General features: G+C 44.3%; 2 protein-coding genes across 3 annotated transcripts in view; one reads left to right on the top strand and one right to left on the bottom strand.

Annotated features, from left to right (window-relative positions):
* acsl2 (acyl-CoA synthetase long chain family member 2) overlaps positions 1–2,942 on the top strand; it is a 28,287-nt gene extending 25,345 nt beyond the window's left edge. For both annotated transcript variants that reach the window (XM_072682429.1, XM_072682428.1), the window contains one exon: positions 973–2,942. In XM_072682429.1, the coding sequence (XP_072538530.1) occupies positions 973–1,113 (141 nt within the window). In that variant the 3' untranslated portion in view covers positions 1,114–2,942. The remainder of the gene's footprint in view (positions 1–972) is intronic.
* bin3 (bridging integrator 3) overlaps positions 2,940–22,650 on the bottom strand; it is a 70,347-nt gene continuing 50,636 nt past the window's right edge. Inside the window, exons 7-9 of the mRNA XM_072682430.1 lie at positions 17,463–17,604; positions 14,198–14,332; positions 2,940–5,294 (exon numbers count right to left, since the gene is read on the bottom strand). Of these exons, the coding sequence (XP_072538531.1) occupies positions 5,148–5,294; positions 14,198–14,332; positions 17,463–17,604 (424 nt within the window). The 3' untranslated portion in view covers positions 2,940–5,147. The remainder of the gene's footprint in view (positions 5,295–14,197; positions 14,333–17,462; positions 17,605–22,650) is intronic.

Here is a 22,650-nt window from a genome sequence, read left to right as displayed (position 1 = left end):
CGGACTTTATTGGCCAAGTATGCTTACACATACAAGGAATTTGTTTTTGGTTACAGTAGCTCACAGTGCACGATTACTGACATTACAGAAGTAACAAACACACCCAACCTACACACACACACAGTGACATAGACGCACAGACACACCTGTAACTTTACTTAAATATACAACTCTGCACATGTTAAGTGCTAAGTGCAGCTGTAAAGAACAGTGCAGACTGGATTAAATAGATATAAATATGGAGAACAGAGGAGTCACTGGTTGAGACGGTAGTACAGATTGTTCTGAGACACGATCAGATAAATAAAGTGCAGTACAGAGAAAGGAGAGTGAGAGAACATCTGGATAGGATGTATGTATGTAGTAGACTGTATTCAGAAAGTAGTGTTGTAATGTTCAGCTGTTCATGAGTGTGATGGCGTGTGGGAAGAAGCTTCTCAGTAGTCTGGAGGTCTTGATCCTCAACTGGCTGAAACGCTGACCTGAGAACCATGCATCATTCCAGAGAACACACAGGGGCTTTATACCCTTGTAGCCCACGCCTGGCATTAGGCAGCATGGTGCCAATAGACTCGTGTTTATCTGCTCCAGGTAGTCCTATTATTTGCACAGCTGTGTCAGCAATGGGTGCACCTTAAAGTAGCTGAATGCATTTATTAGAAGGGGTGTCCACAAATATTTAGACACAAAGTGTATGTATGCCATAACATTTACTCCATTGACAGATGAAGTGAAGAGCATTGGATGGTCTTCATCTACAGCAGCATCGGTCAAGTAGGGTAGGAGCTACATATTAGGCAGTGAGTTCACAGTCAGTTCTTGGTGAGGTGAGGTGTTAAAAGCAGGAGACCTGGAGTGAGGGTAAGAAGTGAGACACTTTGACCAGAACCAAACCGTGGTGGCTAGACGACTTGTGAGGTGTTTCTGATGTGCCGACTCTCTTCATGGTCTGTGTTTGTTTTTGTTTGTCAGGTGAAGGATTTGTATCTGCACCCAGAGATGTTCAGCGTGAGTAACGGTCTCCTCACTCCAACCCTGAAGAGCAGACGAGTAGATCTGCGCAGAGTCTTCAGCGAACAGATCACGCAGATGTACAGCAAAGCGGCCCTCTAGACACTCGACCCGGGCTCTGGAATTTTCCTGTTAAACGTTTTAGCGACTGATTGGTTGATGGATAAAACTCTGTGTGAACGGGTAGGAATCTGAACAGAAGCTGTGTCCCGAAACTGTGCCCTGTTTACTTCATGGTCCGCTACTTTGGGGTTTCGTAATTTTGTAGTGGTGTCTGAAAACGTAGTGCTGGATTTTCAGTGCACTGTAACAATCCCATGATGCACACATAACTGACATGGTATTTCCATAATCCCTTGTGTCTGTCAGAAATCGTTCACTACCTCGTCAACTTCTGTTCCCTATAATACTAGTCAAGCTCTGTGCCGTGCTCTGGATTTCCACATGGGGGCGACAGTGAACACGGCACAGTTTCGGACACAGCTGCACTTTCTCTCCATACGGCAACATTGACCAGAGTGAAAAACAGCATCAGGTAGCTGAGCGTTTCCTCTCGATGATTGATTGAATGATTGGTGGAGAGGTGAAATATGATATTACTGGTTCATTTGATTTTGCCCCGCCCACTGGTGCACTGGTGGTGGGCAGTAGAAGTCATTGTCCTCGAGTGGAAAATCATAAGGAAACAAGAATCCAGTGTCTTAATGCTGTGTAAGATCTGATGAATGGTGCTTAATATGACCAGAGACATAAACTAATATGGGGGGTAAAAGATGGGTTTCGATTTCAGGGTGACCTAAACTGTAAAATTCCACTCGCTAATCTCAATAGTTCTTTTAGAAGTCACAATTACTGGCAGCAATAACTAAAGCGTAAACTCGTAGCTCAGTGAGTGAAGCAGAGAAGTCCTGTTGAAGTGCAGATCAAATGTATAACGGGATATTTTAGTATAATGCGAGTTTGATTAAAAGTTGGGTGGTCTCGTTTTACAGAAGGAAAAGACGCTTAAATTAAATTCAAAATGTAAAAATAAATGAAAAAGTGTAAATTGTCGCTCCTCACGCAAAAACCTTGCTTTTACATTTTTGCAAAGTTTTACTTTTATCCACTTTAAATTTACATCAAATTTTCTGATGAATGAACCAATAGAAACACTTAACTTTAACGTCTATTGAAAGTCAAGAGGGTGTAAAGTTTTGAGATTCATCATTCATCTTTCAAACCGACGTCATTCTGAACCCATAACACAGCCCTGTTCTTCCACCCAGCCACCAGAATCTGCACTGAGGTCGTTCTGACAGGATTTAGTAGAACATAATGAATGCTGTTGCTCTAAACTCCGTCCATCCACTGCACTAACTCGTCACGCTACTGTAGACATCACGACTTTTTAGGAACTCTGGAGATTTCCTAGAGACATAAAGGTCAATCTTGCTAATCTTTCAGGAATGTTTTTGCAGATGTTTCAGCTGGTAAAACAGTGAATTTGCATTTTTATGGTACAAATCTGTGACATGTGATATGAACAGTGTCATTAATTCTCGTGTTTTATTGACGGGTAATTACTAACAGACACAGAATTACCCCTGTGTGTAATTTATGCAGTGTGTATTATATAAAACCAATCGTGCGAGCTGTAAATGTGACACTTTGAGCTGTACATATTGAGAACTAAACCTGTAGATTTACTGTTCACTTCAGTCGAGGTAGAAATGTAGAAACTGCAGAAGAATAAAGAGAATTAGTTTAGGTTTTTAATGTAGAAAAGGTCAAAGTTTGAGGAAGATTGTACACGTCTCCTTTAACTTGTACAATTTATGCAAAGTAGAAATGTTCAATGTCTGCTTTTAGGAAAGGTCGTACAATTCCAGCTGTGGGTTCACGATACAGTTGTGTTTTTGTTTTTGAATAAATAAATAGGCCAAGTGTTTTTTCAGTTTCTCCTACAATCATTTTATTGCTTTTATGATTTTACATGACAAATAAATATAAAATGACCAAATACAAATATAGAGTTAAAAGAAATTTAAGAATTTGTAACTGGGATTACAATTGACACACAGAAGAAGCAGAAGGCTGCTGTACTGAAGAAGTTACAATTTAAAAAAACGAACGTATGCATGAGCTTTATTTTCAAATTTCTGCATAAATAAAGACGTAAGCAATTTCGAATCATTCAGAGGGGTTTTGGTGTGAAATCCTCAGTAACAGAGAATGGAAACCAATGTCTCTAAGAGTTTAATGCCCCACAAAGCTACACTTCACAAACTGCCTCTGGTCATTCAGAGTAAAATGGCTTCGTTTGTGTTGTAGACATTGAGACACTTCCCAGTCAACACGCTCATGTGGGTGGAGCCTGGGTTAGGTAGGTTCCAGGTGGGCATAGGCTCTGAGGGGTTTTACACATGCAATGTTTCTGGGACCCCAGGTTGTTAGTTGGGCTTCCCGAATAGGCCATGGCATTCTATAGCCCATCTAGACCATGCAGTACAACCCAGAGGGGGCCCATGTTTAACCTTCCTGGTCCCATTACTGATTCTGGTGGGCATCTACATGTGAGGCCAATGTGGAACACAAGGCAGCTCATACAGGGCCCACATGGGCATGTTATCTGGGCTGGTTCTTTTCATCACCACTGGATGTAAAAAGCCAGTAAATTGATCCATAACCAGAATTTCACACCAAACCCACTGATGTGAAGGACTCTGTTCTCATCTCGCAGACAGAACCGAGCAGAACAATTCAATCTGGATCCGAGGTCCCCCCTGGCCCAGACATCATGACATTCCTTTAGCCAGAAGCAGAAGCCCTGAGGCAGAACGAAACCACCATGCTAAAGGCACATATTTTCACTGAACTGCAGAAACATCAAACAGCCTCCATAAATGACCAAGAAGCTTTAGTGTACATTTGGCGATTGTCCAGACCTGCCTATACTTTGGCAAACACTTAGGTGGATTATTACTAGTTCTATTTAAAACAAAGACATGGATGAAGATAAAGAAGCACTTGCTTGTTTGATTGGTCCTGAATGTGATGGAACACACTATTATGGCTGAATGCAGTTAAAATAATAATAATAATAAAAATAATTAAGAATATATATATATATATAAAAAAGAATCACACAACTTCTAATTTGAATTCACAAACAAACCCCAGCTCCTGAAAAAAGCTAAAATAGAGAGTACTCTGGTTCTGACAGTAGAGGGCGCTACAGCATTAGTCAACAGAGCTTTCATGCGTGTTGTTGAACCAGAACTCCAACAGATGCTTCAGCTGAAGTAAGTTTCAGGCAGCTGGAAAATCCGAACATTCAATAAATACTTCATGCCTGCAGTGGATCAAGCTTCGTGTTGGTCTCTTAAAAAAACAGCAACTTCTGCTGTAATTGTTTACTGTTATGAGAACATAAGGACTTAAAGCACTTCCGGTATAAAATCCGCTGTGTTGGGTATAAAGTACATGCACGACTCCAGTGATGCTCTACTTGCCGATTCTTTGTTTTTGAAGACTGTTAGTGACATCAAATCTGGAAAGAGACGCTGATGAAGTTCTTCTACCTTGGTTCTTGTTTTTTTTTTTTGTTGGCTGTCAGACGTTAAGTATTACTGTAACCTACAGCAGATCAGTATGGGAAGGTTAATAAACTACGACAGTGAAAGAGCTAAAGGAACGGTTCCTCAGTCACCTTATTAAAGCAATGGAAAAGTGTCATCTACCTGGGATCTGGGTTTTCTCTGTTAGGTATAACGTATATTCTACTTAGCAAACAAGGTCTTCGGTTTTCAAATGAAACGAACGTCAGTGACGAAACCTGGAAAGAGACGGTAACAACGTTCCTCTACCTCAGTTCTTGGTCAAGTATTACTGTAACTTACAGCGGATCAGTACAAGAAGTTTAATAAACTACGACAGTGAAAGAGCTAAACGCAAAAAAATAAAATCCCCCAGTCCCCTTTATTAAAGCAACGAAAAAATTCAATCCTACTCCACTGCTAATCTTTTACAGTCTACTGGACAACCGAGACTGCAATCATCCGACCGTCAACAAACTGAGTGTGTTTGACAAAAAGGGTGGAAGAAAGAGAATGGCAAACAGAGACTGAGCATTTGTTTCTCATTAGTTGTTTCTCTCAGTCGTCTGCTACGATGGACAGAGCTCTCAACTCGTTCAGCTTGGCCTCGTTCTGCTGCTCCCTCTGTTCATCCGTCAGACCACCTTGATCGATCTGATCGGTCAGCTCACTGAAGATCTTGTGCATCTCTGTGAAGTACACCACCTGAGAGAGAGAGAGAGAGAGAGAGAGAGAGAGAGAGAGAGAGAGAGAGAGAGGGAACAGTGTGTGTGAGAGGTTTGGACTCTAAGGGTTAAAATGAACAGTATGTGGATCACAGCAGAAACCCAGAGCTTCTAAACTCCCACAGAGCGGAACTTGAACACAGTGAGCATCTCAACCTCCTGCCCTCTACCAATGAGCACACTTTCCCATCAGATCCTCCTCCCCCCCCACTGATCAGGACTATCATCACTACTACTCTTATTCACATACGTTAACAGAAGGTTAAAAAAAAAAAAAGAACCGAACTTGACCACCACCCATGTGAGAATTTTAGCGTGCCTCCTCCCTGCCCTCGCTCTTAGCTGTCTCTCTTGTTCTTCTCACTTCTCAGACGGGTGGGATGGGTGAGTGTGAGGGCGCCGTGGGTGGTTGTTGTGGTACCACATCACCTTATGATAATATACAAAGGGTGAACTGTGCGAAATTAATTAAAGCAAAAAAATGTTTATGAATTTATTGTCCCCACAAAAGGGTGTGTGGCCAAAGAATGATGGAAAAAAAGCTACTGATTATATCAGCAGACCTGAGAATAACAACTTTGATTTTATACCATTTATGAGTGATTTATTAGGCAGTTAGGATGGATCCCCCTCGGGAGTCTTGGTTTCTCCCAATATATCTTCCTCCAGCTGTAACCAAGGTTTTCCTCCCGCTGTCTAGTAAAGGTCACCTGATAATGTTGCAAAGCAGCTTGACAGAACAAAGCAATGCAAAGCAAAGCAGAAACCACAGTGGCAAGGAACACTGGAGGAAACCATGAAGTCTCACAAGAGGAACCCCTTCCTCCGTTGCTTTGCACTGGTATACTGATCATCACAGCTAGAGATGAACAGCAGGGATGGGTAGAACAATGGTTCCCTTTGCAAATCCCAGTCCAGAAAGCTGGGGTCAGAGCACAGGGTCAGCCACGCTATGGGTTGCAGTCCTTGCTTAAGGGTCCAACAGCGGCAGCTTAGCGAACCCTGAGGTCAAACCTACATATTAACCCACAACCCTGTCAGTCTCCAATAAACAGTGCTGTAATTGCTCGGCCACCACTAAACCCGAACGACCCGGATTTTAGGCTGCGTTTCTTTGCGATTTCTTTGGTCCGGACCAAGCAAGAAAACACCAGACTGTCAGATTTCAGTCTTGGTTGGCTCTGTGTTCATACTGATTTTTTAAAAACTGAACCACAATTAGGAGAAATAAGCAATCAGAGGTTTTGCACATTATAAATGATAATTATCAAATAATAATTCAATCTAACCCCTGTATCCTTGAACCGCTCTGATTAGATCACTTCTTGATATCAGTATTACACCACATTTTTGATAATGTACACAAGCTATGGCGTTTACTGACACAGAACAATGTACGTTAAAGCTGTAAAATTTTCCGTGACCATGGCTGCATGCCAGCTCGCACACGTCTTTACTCTACTGAGGCGACTACACTGATGAGTGGTGGCTAGTTCTGGAACACTGTTTGTGGTTTGGGACAGTTAAAGCACAGAAACGTGGGCAGGTTTGCCTGGAGACGCACCCATGCTCAACTCTAAACACCCATAAATGCTCATAAACAACCATCTCGTGACACCATGTCCTGCGATCGGTTCGGTTAGATGCCTTTGGTTCACATTGTGCTCATACTTCAAACGAACCGCACCAGAGTGTGTTTAGAAATGGGCCGAGACCCATCTGCTCGGGCGGTCTCACTCCGCGGAGTTGCAGCATTCACACTTACTCTAGGGACCTGCACTAATGGAGAAATCAATCACACCAGGTTTCGCTTTAATCCAGCCAAAGCTGACCACTGTAAACACACCCTGAGACGGGCAGGTGTTCGGTCTTCATGTCTCGGAGAACTTTGGAAGCAGCAGTGGTGAGGCTTTTATCAATATCAAGAACTTGGGCTGATTTTACTGACAAACCACCATACAACATGTCCAAATGTTTGTGGACACCCCTTCTAATGAATGCATTCAGCTACTATAAGTTCCACCCATTGCTGACACAGATGAGCAAATGCACGCATGCAGCTTGTCTAGTCCTCGTAGAAAAGTTCTGCCAATAGAATAGGACTCTCTGGAGCAGATCGACATGAACCTATTGGCACTATGCTGCCTAATGCCAGGTGTGGGCTAGAGGGGTGTTAAGCCCTCCAGCATTGAGCTGTGAAGCAGTGGAAGAACTGTGATCTCTGGAATGATGGATGGAGTTGGGGAGTTACCTCAGTGACACTCTATCAATCTGCAATCAAATCTTCACAGCAATGCTCCTCCAAAATCTAGTAGAAAGCCTTCTTCCCTGGACAGTAGAGACACTCAGTCCAACAGAAGCACTCTTTAATACGCACACGTCTGAGAGCAGTGATGGTGCTGCAGTATTGTACAGAGCGCTCCTGGCTCTTGGGTGGTAGTGACCCCTGTGTCTTCAGCAGCGATTGGTGTGAGAGCGAGCGAGTGTCGGTTGAAAGCTTTTCTGACACGTCCCGCCCCTGCTCTTCCCCCGGCCCGTGAGTCAGGGGTCCCGCGAGAGACGCTTTGATGATTAATAGCCTTTAATCACATTACAAGACTCCAGGAGGAGTGGGCCGCCAATGAAAGCGCTGGGAAACACAGCGCAAACCCACACACACTCACACACACTTAGAGCTTAGATTTATTCATGCTACCACTCGCAGCGTACTGTACCCTCGCTGCACACTCACACACTTACAGTACACTGGCAGTCTGAGGCCCTCTCTGTCAGACGGAGCAGAGAAGGGGACAGAGGCTTTCCGTGAAGCTAAATCAGACTCCAGTGGCACATTAAAGGGCCGATCCCCTGCTTCTTTCATGATGTTTGTAAAGGGTTTTTGTACAAAATATAAGTCATATCAAATATTTAATGAATTTAAACATATGGACATTTGATCTTCATTTCAAGCTTTGATTAATTAATTAAATTAATTACAATGATCAAATGTACATAATCAAAAATACTTTTACTGGGGTGTCTTTATTTTTCCACTGGACTGTACGTTATTATTCCAGACATTGGAGCATTTCTATTGGTCCATTCATAATAAAAATGTTGACAGAATATGAACGAACATCTGCCAGATTCATATTCATCCATACGATATGTACACATGTTTGTGGACACCCCTTCTAATGAACGCATTCAGCTACTTTAGATTGCACCCATTGCTGACACAGATGTGCAAATGCACACACACACATACAGCTTTTCAAGTCCCTGTAGAAAAGTACTGCCAGTAGAATAGGACTCTCCAGAGTAGTTCTTGTGAATAATGGTGCTCCATCCACCCCAATACGTTTTGGGATCATCCAAGGTTCTGACCTCACTAACGCTCTTGTTGCTGAATGCAATCAAATCCGCCTTCCCTGACTGTAGAGACATTTTTCCCCCCTTCTTTTAATACTCTTGAATTTGGAAGAAGCAATAATTGAGCGGGTGTCCCAATACTTTTGCCCACATACATAGTCTGTCAGTAAACACAGCAACGTTTTAAGTGACAGAGCAAAGCTATTCTCCTGAACTACCTCTACATAATCACGCTCCGACAGGACAACTTCCTCAGCCCTCCACCACAAACACCAATCCATTTGTCTTTCTCCCCAACCCCCCCTCCCCCCCTAAGCAGGAAGTAGGACCACTGCGCCCCAATAAACATTTGTGGATGTGTGTTACTAGGCATCATCATTTATCCTGGCCAGAAGTCAAACGTTCGTCTGTCTTTGCTTATTATCCTGAGCTGTAATCAGGAGATCACTTGGAGCCGGTGCCATTCTGTGATCTACCGAGACCAGTTCCTGCCCAGGGTTTGCCCGAAGCGGAAACTGCTCTGTCCTGTTTATGCGCCTAACTGCCGCTCCCTCACCACATCAAGTCCGTCCTGACGGGCCGTTTACAGGGCAGCACGTGGGAGCAAGAAGGGGGCTAGCGGACAGAACCTTCATACAGTCAAAAAGACTGACGAAGAAGGATGGTGCCCCACACGGGTGCCAAAGAGGCTGGCTGCGGGCAAACCAGTGTAATCCTACACATATATACATTCTGTCAGTCTACACCTACTGACAACTGCTTCAAATATTTACCACACAATCGTCAGGGCACGCTCATAAATTCCGCAAATTGCTTTGTGTGGATGCAGGAACGTCTCAGCGAACGACGGCGGGTTAATATAACCCCGGCTATCGGATATTTAAACTGTGGTGGTCAGCAGTAGCTATTACGCACAGGGTTGATTTCCTGGAAACAGATTACAGCCACACCAGCGCCACAGCCGCCCCGGGATTAGCGCAGAGTTTACAAACACGCGGCACGGTGAACGGATGCGCAGTGTGTATCGGTGGGGGCGCTGTGTTCATTCAAAACCGTTTTGCTGCGGCAGTACGTAAAAAAAAAACTGACCTGTGGCTAGTCCAAGTGTGCTGTTATACATTTTCCTCTCGACAATGTCTTGCTTTATAAAGTAAGAAACCAAGGTAAATTAACCTAATATATATTTTTTTTAAAACGACAAAAGTATTGGGACACCTGCTCATTGATTTTCTATGGAAATCCAGGGTATTAAAAAGAGCTGATCCTGCTTTTGTTGGAGTAACTGTTTGTAGAAGGCTTTCTACTGGATTTTGAAGGAGCATTGCTGTAAGGATTTGAGGTCAGGATGTTAGACAATGATCACCACCTCACCTTATCCCAAAAGTAGTGGATTGAGCGCCACCCATCACTCCAGTTAACACAGTTTCACTGCTCCATGTACACTTACAAAGTAGTCTTCTGTTCAGATATATGGGCGCTACTACTTACTACTACTACTGTTTATTACACTGCAATTTGATGAGTGTGTTAGCATCACTATTTCCAAAGCTCTCCTCGAAGAAGGACAGTTACCATCCAATATCTACTTCATCCAATATCTAATCCATACTGCGGATGGAGTTCACTGGGAAGTCAGGAACCAAACCTATAAGTGTTCTTCTATAAGTTTGCACTTCTAACCTACGTATCGATAACTGTACTGACCAAGACCACATACAGATTACTGACCTCTGAGTTTGTGTATTTATTTTTATGGTGAATAAGTAGATTTAAACCATTTAAATATGACCCCAGGTCCTAACATTGTATAAAAACAAGCATGTCTGTGTGTGTGTGTTTGTGTTTATGAAGTGCGGGAACACTGACTATGGATCTCTTAGCCACTTACAGATGGAGAGGATATGATCTCTCTCAAAGCCCCTAAACATTATCTAAACACACACACACACACACACACACACACACACACACACACACACACACACACACACACACACACACACACACACACACAAAGACACAAGAAACATGCTTGCGTGTGTTCGTTCTGTGTCCACCCAGATGTCAAAGAAGAGTGTGTGATGTGGTGTGTGTCCCCTTTATGTGTGCATCGCCCTCTGTAGCAAAACAGCTGAGGCCAGTTTCTATCTGAGTAGAGGCAATCTCTGAGCGGGTTGTGTTTTTGTGTGTGTGTGTGTGTGTGTGTGTGTGTGTGTGTGTGTGTGTGTGTGTTTGTGTGTGTGTGTGTGTATGTGTGTGTGAGTCAGCAGGATGAGGAGACTCAGTACAAGCAGATCTATGAGTCAGAGTGTGTAAGATGTGTCCATCGAGGACTGAGGGGAACACACACTAATCTTTGACTGTCCTGCTGGAGTCCTGCTTGCTGATAGCTGCAGCACATGTGTGTGTATGTGTGTGTGTGTGTGTGTGTGTAGAGTTATGAAGAGAGTCTAAATACAGTAATGTGTGATGGAATCTCTGAGGCCCTCCTACACTCTGCCTCTTTAACATAGTGATTCTCCTCTCTCCACTGACGTGCTATTCATACCTCTCATAGCTAAAGTACTGCTGTATGTGTGTGTGAGAGTGTGTGTGAGTGTGTGTGTGTGTGTGTGTGTGTGTGTGTGTGTGTGTGTGTGTTTGGGGCGACGGTTCTAGCCTGTATGGCACCCGCTTCTGCGTGTCCAGGATGATGGGAGGGCTGGAAAAAGATTAACGTTAGTCTTGGTGCCAGATACCACAGGAGGTCTTGCTCCACAAGCCTCGAATGGTCCGATGCTCCTGTTGTAGTGGCACAACAGGAACCCAATCAATATCAGGCAGTTGGTGTTAATGTTCTGGCTGATTGGTGCATATGTACTAGTATTACTCTACTCCTCTGCAAAGGCCTTACACTACAACATTTTTGGAACATTGCTGTAAGGATCTGATGGCATTCTGCCATTAAAGCATTACTGAGGACAGGTACTGATAATGGATGATGGGTTATGGATGAAAAATGCCACTCAAACTTATCCCAAAGGTGTTGGCTGAAGCTTCAGCACTATTAGAGAAGCCGGATCCACTGCTCCACAGCCCAGTGCTCCCAGTGCTGCGGGGCCCTTTAGACCCCGCTACCTACTGGACGGCGTTGGGCATGGTGACTTTAGACTCCAGGGCGTCCTGTTAGACTGGCAATGCTTTTTTATAGAGATTAAACAAGCTGCAAGCATGCAGGACTAAACGCCTGTCTAAATACTTTTGCATGTGTATGTATTGTATGAATTTAATGCATTTCTACAATGAAGGACGAGGCAGGTGTTGGATCGGCCACGTTTGGATGGACCGGATGGCCTGGCTGAGACACCTTGTTTGGCCCGTCTGCCTCCGGAGTTGTGAGGATTAGGCTGGTCTTGGTTACGCACAACCCCAACTAATCAGCTATACATCAGATGACACGGTCGCAATCGGCAACCGAACATGCTATAACAGGAAAGGCTTCTGTCCAGTGCGACATGGGACACCAAAGGAACCACTTGGCAAAACCACATTAACAACCTGGGATAGTATAGCAACCGTTCAGCAACACCACAGAAACCACCTAGCATCCACTTATCAACACCAAAGTAACCACTCAGAATACTAGAGCAAATGTCTAGCAACACCATAGCAATCCCCTGGGACATGCTTGCAACCACTTAGCAACACCATAACAACCACCAGCGGCCACGTAGCAACACCATATCAACTAACTGGGCAACCACCTGGGATCCCATAGCAACCCCTTTAGCAAGACTATGGCAACCACCCTGCAACCATTTAGCATCACCATAGAAACCACCTAGCAAAATCTTAGCAAATGTCTAGCAACACCATAACAACCACCTAGCAACAGCATAGCAACCACCTAGCAAAAAACATTGGGTTGACTTAACCTTCAGCACACACTCACACACACACTCACACACCCCCGCTCCTGTATCTGAACTGTGCGGGAAAACAAGCTACTTAAAAAAAGTTAAAGAACATTATGTCTAGTAATGCAGACACACACACACACACACACACACACACACAGTCACAAGGTTATAGCTGTGTAAACAGTGACGTGTCGTTTCGCTCATCATTAACAAGTGGGACAGTAAGTGCTTAAGTGTGTGTGTGCTGGCTTGAGTGTGTTAGCTGACCTGGTTAAAGACTGTAGTAAACTGTAGTAAAGCACACACACACACACACACACACACACACACACACACACACACACACACACACCAAATAACTCCTAAACTTCCTGAAGTGGCACAGCCTGAGCTGAAGCAGGATTGTGGGGGTTAATCACATTACAGACAGGAGGAGGGTGGGGAGTGTGTGTGTATACATTTGTAAGTGTGTGTGTGTGTGTGTGTGTGTGAGAACGAGACAAAAAAAGAGAGAACCGTGTGTGTGTGTGTGTGTGTGTGTGTGTGTGTGTGTGTGTTACACTCACTATTTCTATAAGGTTGTCAGGGTTAATCGCATTAGATCTGGGTGGAGAGAGTGAGGATTACAGCAAGAGAGAGAGAAAGAGTGAGAGACTCAGAGAGAGAGAGAAGGACAGAAGGGAAGAAGGGACAGACGAAAGAAAAAATAAAAGAAAAATCGAATGAAAGAGAAAAACAGAAGAGAGTAAAGAAATGGTCAGAAGAACAAAAGAATGACAGAAAAAGCTGCAAAATAATAAAATGAAAGGACAAATAAAAAAAGAACAAAAAGAGAGTGTAGAGACACAGTTTAGGAAGAGAAGGAAAGACAATGAAGAAAAAGGAAAAAAATGGAATACAAAAAGGAAAATGAGGGAAAACTAAGAAAATAAACAAAAAAGCAAACAACAAAGAAAGAGAAAGAGAAGACTGACGAAAAGAATTGAAAAAATAAAGATAGAAAAATAAAGACAAAAAGGGATAATCTTTTAAACAAATAAAAGAAATACGAAAACGGAGGAGGAGAGCAAGGGGCGAGAGAGAGAGAGACAGAGAGAGAGAGATAGAGAGAGCTGATCAGCTGATACTCAGTGTTTCGGTATCAGGGGGCTCCGCAGTGGTGCAGCTGTGCTGGTCTTATTATCAGCAGACTGATACTGGAGCTGATCTGCAGGCACTGCTGTTAATATCAGCTCCAGTCAGCTGTTCATAATCCGGTCAACTCAGGTCTACAGGATCAGCACATCCCTGTATTCATTATTAGTGTTTATCAGTTCAACAGTGGCCTTACAAACAGTACATGTATTAGGAGGGACAGAAGGGGTGGGGGGGTGGGGTTGAGGGGGTGGGTTCGGGACTGTACAGAGTTCACTGGGTCACTGTGTTTATGTGCTTCACTTGTACACGGTCTTTTACTCACACCTAGCCTCAATCACACTCACCTACACTCAGCGATGAGAGTCTTGAGGCTGAGCTGGAAATAGCTGATCCGTGGTTGTGCGTGTATATATGTATATATATATATGTGTGTGTGTGTGTGTGTGTGTGTGTGTGTGTGTGTGTGTGTGTGTGTGTGTGTGTGTGTGTGTCTCACCTGTGCTCGAATGAGCGCCTCGAAGCTGGGCTGAAAGTAGTCGATGCGGCTGTTGTAGAATTTGGGCATCTCTTCCAATAGCTGCTTATTCTTGGCTTCGAAATCTTCCCTGACCGGCCTTAACTCCTCTCGCGCCTAAGAAAATAAACACACACACTTATTTTAGCGTACCACAACAAGACCAGCAGGTCTGCAGGGCATTCCTGAGCTGCCCGTCATTAGAACAACATTATTATTACAACCAGAACCAGGAGGAGAAACACAAGACATGCGAAATGCAGTCAGAGAGAGCGCGAGTGAGAGCAAGAGAGAGAGCTGACGTGTGTGTAAGTGAGAAACAGTGTGAGACACAATAAAGGGAGAGAGAGAGCTGACGTGTGTGTAAGTGAGAAACAGTGTGAGACACAATAAAGGGAGAGAGAGAGCTGACGTGTGTGTAAGTGAGAAACAGTGTGAGACACAATAAAGGGAGAGGGAGAGATGGTGTGTGCGAGTAAGTGAGCGTGAGAGGCGTGCGTGAGTGTGTGTAAGAGTGAGAGAGGGACAGAGAAAGCGTGAGTGTGAAAGTGTGAGCAAGTGAGAATGAGTGTGAGAAGAGTGACTGAGGCTGAGTGGGAGAGACAGAGTTAGTGTGAGTAAGCAAGCAAGTGAGTGAAAGTGTGAGAAAAGGAGGGCAAGTGTGTAAGTGAGGAGTGAGACTGAGTGTTCATGAGTGTGACAAGTGATCGAGGGAGAAAGAACCTTAGAATGGTGACCTCTGGTAGAAGGTGCTGTGTTTTGAGCACATGGGAGAAAACATATGTTACCGGGCTGGATACACACACACACACACACACACACACACACACACACACACACACATACAACTTTACCCACTGCATGTTTTCCACTACTCTCTATGGCCCTGATGAAGCCCAGTCTCTCGGCGTGTGTAGGCGGTCGGTTTGTATATGTTCAAGTCGAGTGTGTGCGTTAGTGCCAGTGTATTTTCTTTTTCACTGCTCATCTGCACATGTGTGTGTGTGTGTGTTGACACACCTTGGTGTGTATGCATATACATTACAGTGACCTCCATGCTCCAACCTGGAGAGCGAATGCTCGTTTGCTGCGTGGCGTCTTTGCGAGTTCTGTATGTGTGTATATATACACACACACACACACACACACATACACATGTGCACACACACTCGCACACACACTCGCACACACACACGGACACACAAACAGCGAGCCCAATTATCCGGCAGCGTGTGCGCGGCGAAGCCTCTTGTAAAGTGCGCTAGCGGAGTTGAGAGGCTGCCTCTCTTGCGTGGGTGCGCGAGCTCACATGTGTACATGCGCTCCATCTATTTCTGTAAAAGGCTCCAGTCAGCATCCCCTCAGCCGCTCTCGCGCTCTCACTTGTTGCGCGGCGCTCTGGATAGAGGAGGGGAGAAAAAAAACAAAAACAAAACAAAAAAAAAAAAACAGCGCTGGCAGCGCATCAGAGCGCGGAGGGTCCGATCAATCTACAGATGCCTCCAGAGGCAGAGCGGGGCAGCCTGCAGTGCGGGCACATAGATACAGCCATCCCAGAATATCCTGCCCCTACGGATCAGCGCCGACCACCAGGGCACCGCCGAGCTTGTATAGGAAAATGCTGTTTTCTGTTTAAGCAAATGCTGGATATGTTCGCTACAATCCTAACAGAGCTGCGTGATACACAACCTCCCGGAGCACCAACCATCACCTAGGAAGCTCAAAAGGTGTCGTAGAATGGAGAACCGTAATTGGGATGTTCTTGGCGTAGTCGAATGACGAGAGTTCGGTACATGGAAATGACATATCGTGAACCTCAGTGTTGTTCCTCATTCAAACCAAAACAGAGCTGGAAAACAGGCCAATTCCAAAACCCAAAAACTGTTACATCACAGTCTTGACTTGTTTTATTTATCCCCCCTCCGCCCCCAAAACATACCTAAACTCCGCCCACTTGAGAAAGCCCTAATCAAAGCTGGAAATGTAAAAAGCGGCAGCGACTTCTGGACACTGGCAAGCAGCTCATCACCTCCAGAAACGGCAAAGTTATGGGAATGCGTCTCGCTATGGCAGCCGGGCAACATGACCGCGGCTTTTCCTGTGCCAGTATTTCACAGAGGAAGAGCTCAAACTCTGGGGATCTGCACTAGACTAAAAGCTAGCCAACTTCTTGTCTGCACCCTCGAAAACAAACTGGAGCTAAATACAAATCAGAAGTGGGATTAAAAGCGCTGTGTGAAGAAGCCAGACCCAGAGAAGCTGGTGGGTCCCAGGCAGGTGCTAGGCTAAAAGCTAACACTAGCAGAAAGGCTACAATCTCTTCAGTGAACACATTACTTATATATGTCTTGTTACAGCGCTAAAAACAAAGCTATGCTATTGTAGGCTTACAGGTCCTGTGAGCTGTTGCAGTGACGTAAAACAGCCATCTGAGTATTTCTCACCCCAACCAAACTCACATCCTTACTATTTACGCATCAAAAAACAACTTTAAATAGTCAATAAATGCTTTTAGGCAATAAAGTTAGCCGTTTTACAAGGACCTGTGCTGTAAAATCCACTGGTCTTGCCACGGTCAAAAGGGTGCATTTCTTACGAGTGACCTTGCTGCCAATCAAATGCATCTTGCTTATCTATTAAACAGTAAATACATTGGATATGAAGTGCAAAGGCCCTAAAACTAGGTGCACACTGCACAGTTATACCCGAACTTGAGGAGGGAACTCAGTACGAGGGAGGAAATGAGCTGACCTTTGGCCTTCCGATCTAGCCAGAGGAGTGTTTGGAGGCGTTCTGATGTCATGCTTGATTTTTATGAGTCCTGAAGTGTGGGATGGTCTGAAGGTCAGAGTCTTAATATTCCTGCATCCTTAAGATGTGTGTGATACGACCTGCGATTCAATATAGGTTCTGGACGTCCCATATTGGAAGTGCTCTAGCCGGTGGTCCCTGATGGACGGGTTTACCTAGGGCTCTCCCAACTCCACCAGCACTGGGGTCTTTTTTATGAATTCCTGCTAACACAACCTCATTGGATATCTCAACACACTTTGAGGAGATCACTAACTGCCATGGCTCTTAATCAGCTTACAGATGTATGTATAGGGTAGCACCTCTGTGTGTGTGAGAAGGTGAAAGAGAGAGAGAGAGAGAGAGGGAGAGGGAGGATGAGAGAGAGAGAGAGAGAGAGAGAGAGAGAGAGAGAGAGAGAGAGGGAGAGGGAGGATGAGGGCAATTCTTCTGGTACCTGATGGAGTTTGACCATGATCGGTCCAGTCTTCTCCTTCTCTTCATACTTCTCCACTTTAGCCTGCAGCCTCTTGTAGTCCTGCAGAGCCTGCTCCCTCCGCTTCACCGCCATGTTTAGACTTGGGAACACACTGCTGTACCTGAAACACACAAACACACACAGTAACTAACACCAACCCAACAGTTAAGCACTTACCGCACATGCACTATATGGACAAAAGTAATGGGACACCTGTACACAATTTTTTTTTCTCCTGGAAAAACTTTCTTCTGGTTTAACTTCAAAGTTTATCCAGCTTTCGTTGGAGTAAATTCTGAAACATGCTGTGTACAATCAGCAGCTCACCTGATTTACCATCATTAAGCACTGATTTACCGAACCAGGTGTTGGAGGAGAGCTGTAAATAATACTAGACTCCCACGAGGAGAACTTTGGAGATGTTTGAATGAACACATTGATGAAAAAAGCACCATCGTAACTTCTAATAGTAACTTCTATACAGACTTACAGCTCAGATAAGCAGCTTTTTTTTTTTAAACACAGGTGCCTACAACGATTGCAGAACAATATATATATATAGGCCCTCACACCTGCTGCTGTGACATCACTCAGTTCACAATAATAACCAAAATTTCAGAAAGCTTTGCGGCGATGTCACGGATCAATAAGGAACATCAGGTGTTTGCAGGTGACCACTCGACAGCGCTTTGACCAGATGGGTGTTAATACACTGCTGGCCATATCTCTACATGACCACTTAATTAAAACTTCACAAACAGCAAATAAAAATGTAATCTTTGGGTGAAAATTCCTGCTCTCCGGATACTAAAAATAGGAGGAAAAAAAAAAAACCTCTCGGCTGTAACTTAGCAACAGGAGCGGGTGGTTTGGTTCGAGGCCTGCCTGCGCTCTGGCTCACACTGCCAAGAAGCGCTGGGGAACGCAGCTCAAACACGTGAGAATCTCTCAGTCCAAAAAAACAAAGCAACAACAACTACAAAAAAAATCACATACATATAACAACCTTTCTATTATTTGTGCTGCTGGAGATATGAAAGAAAAGCATGTAACGGGGGTGGGAAAACCCGGAGGGAGATGGTAAGAATATGGACGCGGTGGGTCAACGCTCTGTCAAAATGACTTTCAGATGTGTGTGATAGTTTACTGAGGCAAATTCATGCAGGGACTCGTCACCCTCTCGCTCTGCCTCAGATCTATTCCTGTTGCGGCGCAGTTTACAGAGTTAAACGGCCAGCGAGTCGCTCCAGCTCTCAGCGCTGTGATGTACAGTACCCGTCCGAATCAGCTGGAGCCCAGCCCAGTGCAGCAGAGCCCAGAGCCCAGAGCCCAGCCCAGAGCCCAGCCCAGAGCCCAGCCCAGAGTCCAGCCCAGAGTCCAGCCCAGAGCCCAGCCCAGAGCCCAGCCCAGAGCCCAGCTGTTCATTACTCTAGCTGATGTTAGCTGGATGTTCATTACTCTAGCTGATGTTAGCTGGATGTTCATTACTCTAGCTGATGTTAGCTAGATGTTCATTACTCTAGCTGATGTTAGCTAGATGTACATTACTCTAGCTGATGTTAGCTAGATGTACATTACTCTAGCTGATGTTAGCTGGATGTACATTACTCTAGCTGATGTTAGCTAGATGTTTATTACTCTAGCTGATGTTAGCTAGATGTACATTACTCTAGCTGATGTTAGCTAGCTGTTTACTACTCTAGCTGATGTTAGCTAGCTGTTTACTACTCTAGCTGATGTTAGCTAGCTGTTTACTACTCTAGCTGATGTTAGCTAGATGTACATTACTCTAGCTGATGTTAGCTGGATGTTCATTACTCTAGCTGATGTTAGCTAGATGTACATTACTCTAGCTGATGTTAGCTAGATGTACATTACTCTAGCTGATGTTAGCTAGATGTACATTACTCTAGCTGATGTTAGCTAGATGTTAGTTAGTTGTTAAGTGCAATAGCTGATGTTAGCTAGATGTTAATACCTATAGCCTGTGTTGGCTAGATGATACCAACTCTAGCTGATTTCAGCTAGGTTCATCAGTTATATTTTGTGGGTGAGGAGAGGAGAGGAGAGAAGAGGAAAACTGCAATTGTAAATGTTTGTCCGAGCCAGAAAATGAACTACTGTGTTATTTTAAAACCCCACCAGCAACAGACCTGCATAAAAAAACAGGAAAAACAAAGTGAGAGCCATCCTGCTATTACGCTAACTTAATTACTGGCTGATCTAATGACACTGAAACTATTTAAAAGATGGTGATGTAAGTCTAATGACAACTCACTGACAATAAGGAGGTTAATTTGGTCGCGGAGTGACTGAAGTGGATGCCAGGATAAGCACTGCGCGAGCGATGGCAGTGAAACGGGTAGTTTTAGGGATGACTGACGGCTGGACGGGTCAGTGGTTTCAACCGCAAACCAGAGAGAGGGACTGCAATATAAACATCACACCTCATTACCACAGCAGCGGAGGGGTAGAAGTGCTCACCTAGAGGCCGGGCGGGCGAGAGACAATGACACAGAGTGAAAAAGGAGAGTAAGAGCAAGAAAGAGAGAGAAAGAGAGATAGAGAGAGAGACGAAAGCAGATACAGAGAGAACGTACAGTAATCAAAAAGAGAGCGCACATGAGCGAGACAGAGAAAGAGCGAGAGAGGATGCTAGAAAGAGAGAGAGACAGTCATTCGAAGACAGTGAGATATCCAGTGAGAGCGTGAACCAGAAGGAGGAAAAGAGAAAGACACAGTCAGACAGAGAGAGTGCGCGAGAGCGAGAGAAAGAGGGAGTGAGACAGAAAGAACATGCAGTAATAAGATAGAAAATGCATAGGAGAGCGCGACAGAGAAAGCGCGAGAGAGTAAGAAAACCAGAAAGAAAGAGAAAGTCATTTGGGGACAGTGAGAGATCCAGTGAGAGAGACAGTCAGTCAGACAGAGTGAGAGTAAGATAATGAGAGAGAGAGAGAGAGAGAAAGAGCGTGAGACCGAAAGAAACAGAGAGCGTGACAGACAGACCGAGCGTGAGCGTGAGAGTGAGACAGAGAGAACATGCAAGAATCAGAGAAACAACACACAAGAGAGAGAGACAGGGAATGCGCGAGAGAGTGAGAGAGACAGCCATTTAGAGACAGAGAGGGATTCAGTGAAAGAGCGAACGAGCGAGCGAAATGGAGGGAGAGAGAGAGACCCAGTCAGACAGAGAGTGAGAGTAAGAGAATGAGAGAGAGAGCGCTCGAGAGTGTAAGTGAGAGAGTGTCAGACACACACAGAGAGAGAGAGAGAGAGAGAGAGAGAGAGAGAGAGAGAGAGAGAGAGAGAGAGAGAGAGAGCTGGCTGCAGTACTGTGGGTGGTGTAAGACAGGTTCGGGGCTGTTTGAGGATCTGATTCTGGGAGCGGTTCCTTTTTATCGCCGCGTCGTCGTCACCAGGCGAGGCCTCACTGCCCACACTCTCTATTAATACACCACCACCTTAACACACTCCACACACTACTGGGTCAGGAGGGCATGCTCGCTCAGGCTCTCGCGCTCGGTCTGGGCTGGCGTGGTGATCATGTTCAGATCTACACTCTCGGTATTTGGAGGTGTTCAGGAGAGTCTCTGTAACCTGTTCATTATAAAGTGGATAGAGTGTCAGGTCTCAAACACGACGGTCATACTCAGCATAAATACTGCAGAACACTCAACACAGACACACACACACAGACAGACACACACAGACACACACACACACACGCTTTCAACTACACTGCCTGGTGGGAGAGCAGAGTGTGAGTATTATCATTTAAAATTGGATATCTGATCATAATCTGTCACACAGTCTATAAACACTCCCTAAACAAAATGAACTCACTGAATAAAACTATAATCTGGCAGCTCACTGATATCACACATCAGTCTACACACACACACACATATATTTAAACCTACCTACCGCATCACTGCACTGTAGGAATACAACCTCTATAAAATGTTGCACTTTCCAAGAGGACGAATATATATATATATATATATATATATTTAATATTATATTTTTAGCATTATTCCATAATTAACAAAAATGGAGCAAAAAGAAAACACAATATGTGCTCCAAAAATGTTATATAATTAGAATTATAAAAAGAAAAGTGGCGTAAAAATAAAAAATACAAAAAACCTTCACAAATAAAAGGAATGTTAAAATACAAACCTTTTTACACATAATAAAATAAAAAATTGTGCCAAAATATAAAAAGAAAAACTGTGTGAAAATAAACAATGGTGTTAAAATGAGAAAACAGAAACAAAAAAAAAGCTATAATTGAAAATAATGAAAATATAAGACATATTTTGATTGGACAGTGACGGCACATGATCAGTGCTATATTTACCTGCACATTTTAACACTATTTATGATATTAGATTTACGACATTAGTGGTGATATAATTGAGATCATGCCTCTCCAGTTTCTCCTAAGCTAAACACATCTGTCTCTCTCTCTCTGTCGTAATGCTGATTTAATAAACAACTGTGGGAACAGTTGTGATAACAGAGCAGCGGCATCATCATCGTTAATGTTCATTAGCAAAATTCTGTACGACTCTAACAACACTAACAGGTGACACACTAACCACTAAACGCCTCTACCTTCTGACAGTGTACCAACACGCTTACACACACACACGCCTGCCGTCACACACACGCTGTTAAGCAACATGTGGACAGATGACTACATTCTCCCGTGCGGGCCACACCTCACAGAGCCTAGATACTGTCTCTTACACACATACAGACACACACAGACACACACACACACACAGTCCCCTCCCACCAAACCTCTCCTGCTGAACGTCTGGCCTGTTAACTCCTGCAATGCCACACACACACTTTTACTGTATCCTACAAGTCAGGGAGGTCTTCTCAGAGGGTACTATTTAAGCACACACATACACACACACACACACACACACACACACACACACACACACACACACACACACACACACAGTTGTTTTAATACAATGCCATGACCCGGAGTCCCATCTGTATTTTATAACAACTACATGGACAAAAGTATGTGGACACCTAAACATCACATTCATTCGTGTCTGCTGAACATCTCGCTCCAAAAGTATTAACATTGAGTGTGTCCCCCGCTGGTAGAACGGCCTCCGCTCCTCTTTGAAGGCGTTCC

The sequence above is a fragment of the Salminus brasiliensis genome, chromosome 6 (genome assembly GCF_030463535.1).
Source record: "Salminus brasiliensis chromosome 6, fSalBra1.hap2, whole genome shotgun sequence".
Lineage (NCBI taxonomy): Eukaryota > Metazoa > Chordata > Actinopteri > Characiformes > Bryconidae > Salminus > Salminus brasiliensis.
The sequence above is the reverse complement of the archived record's forward strand: the minus strand, read 5'-3'. Positions and strand labels throughout refer to the sequence as shown.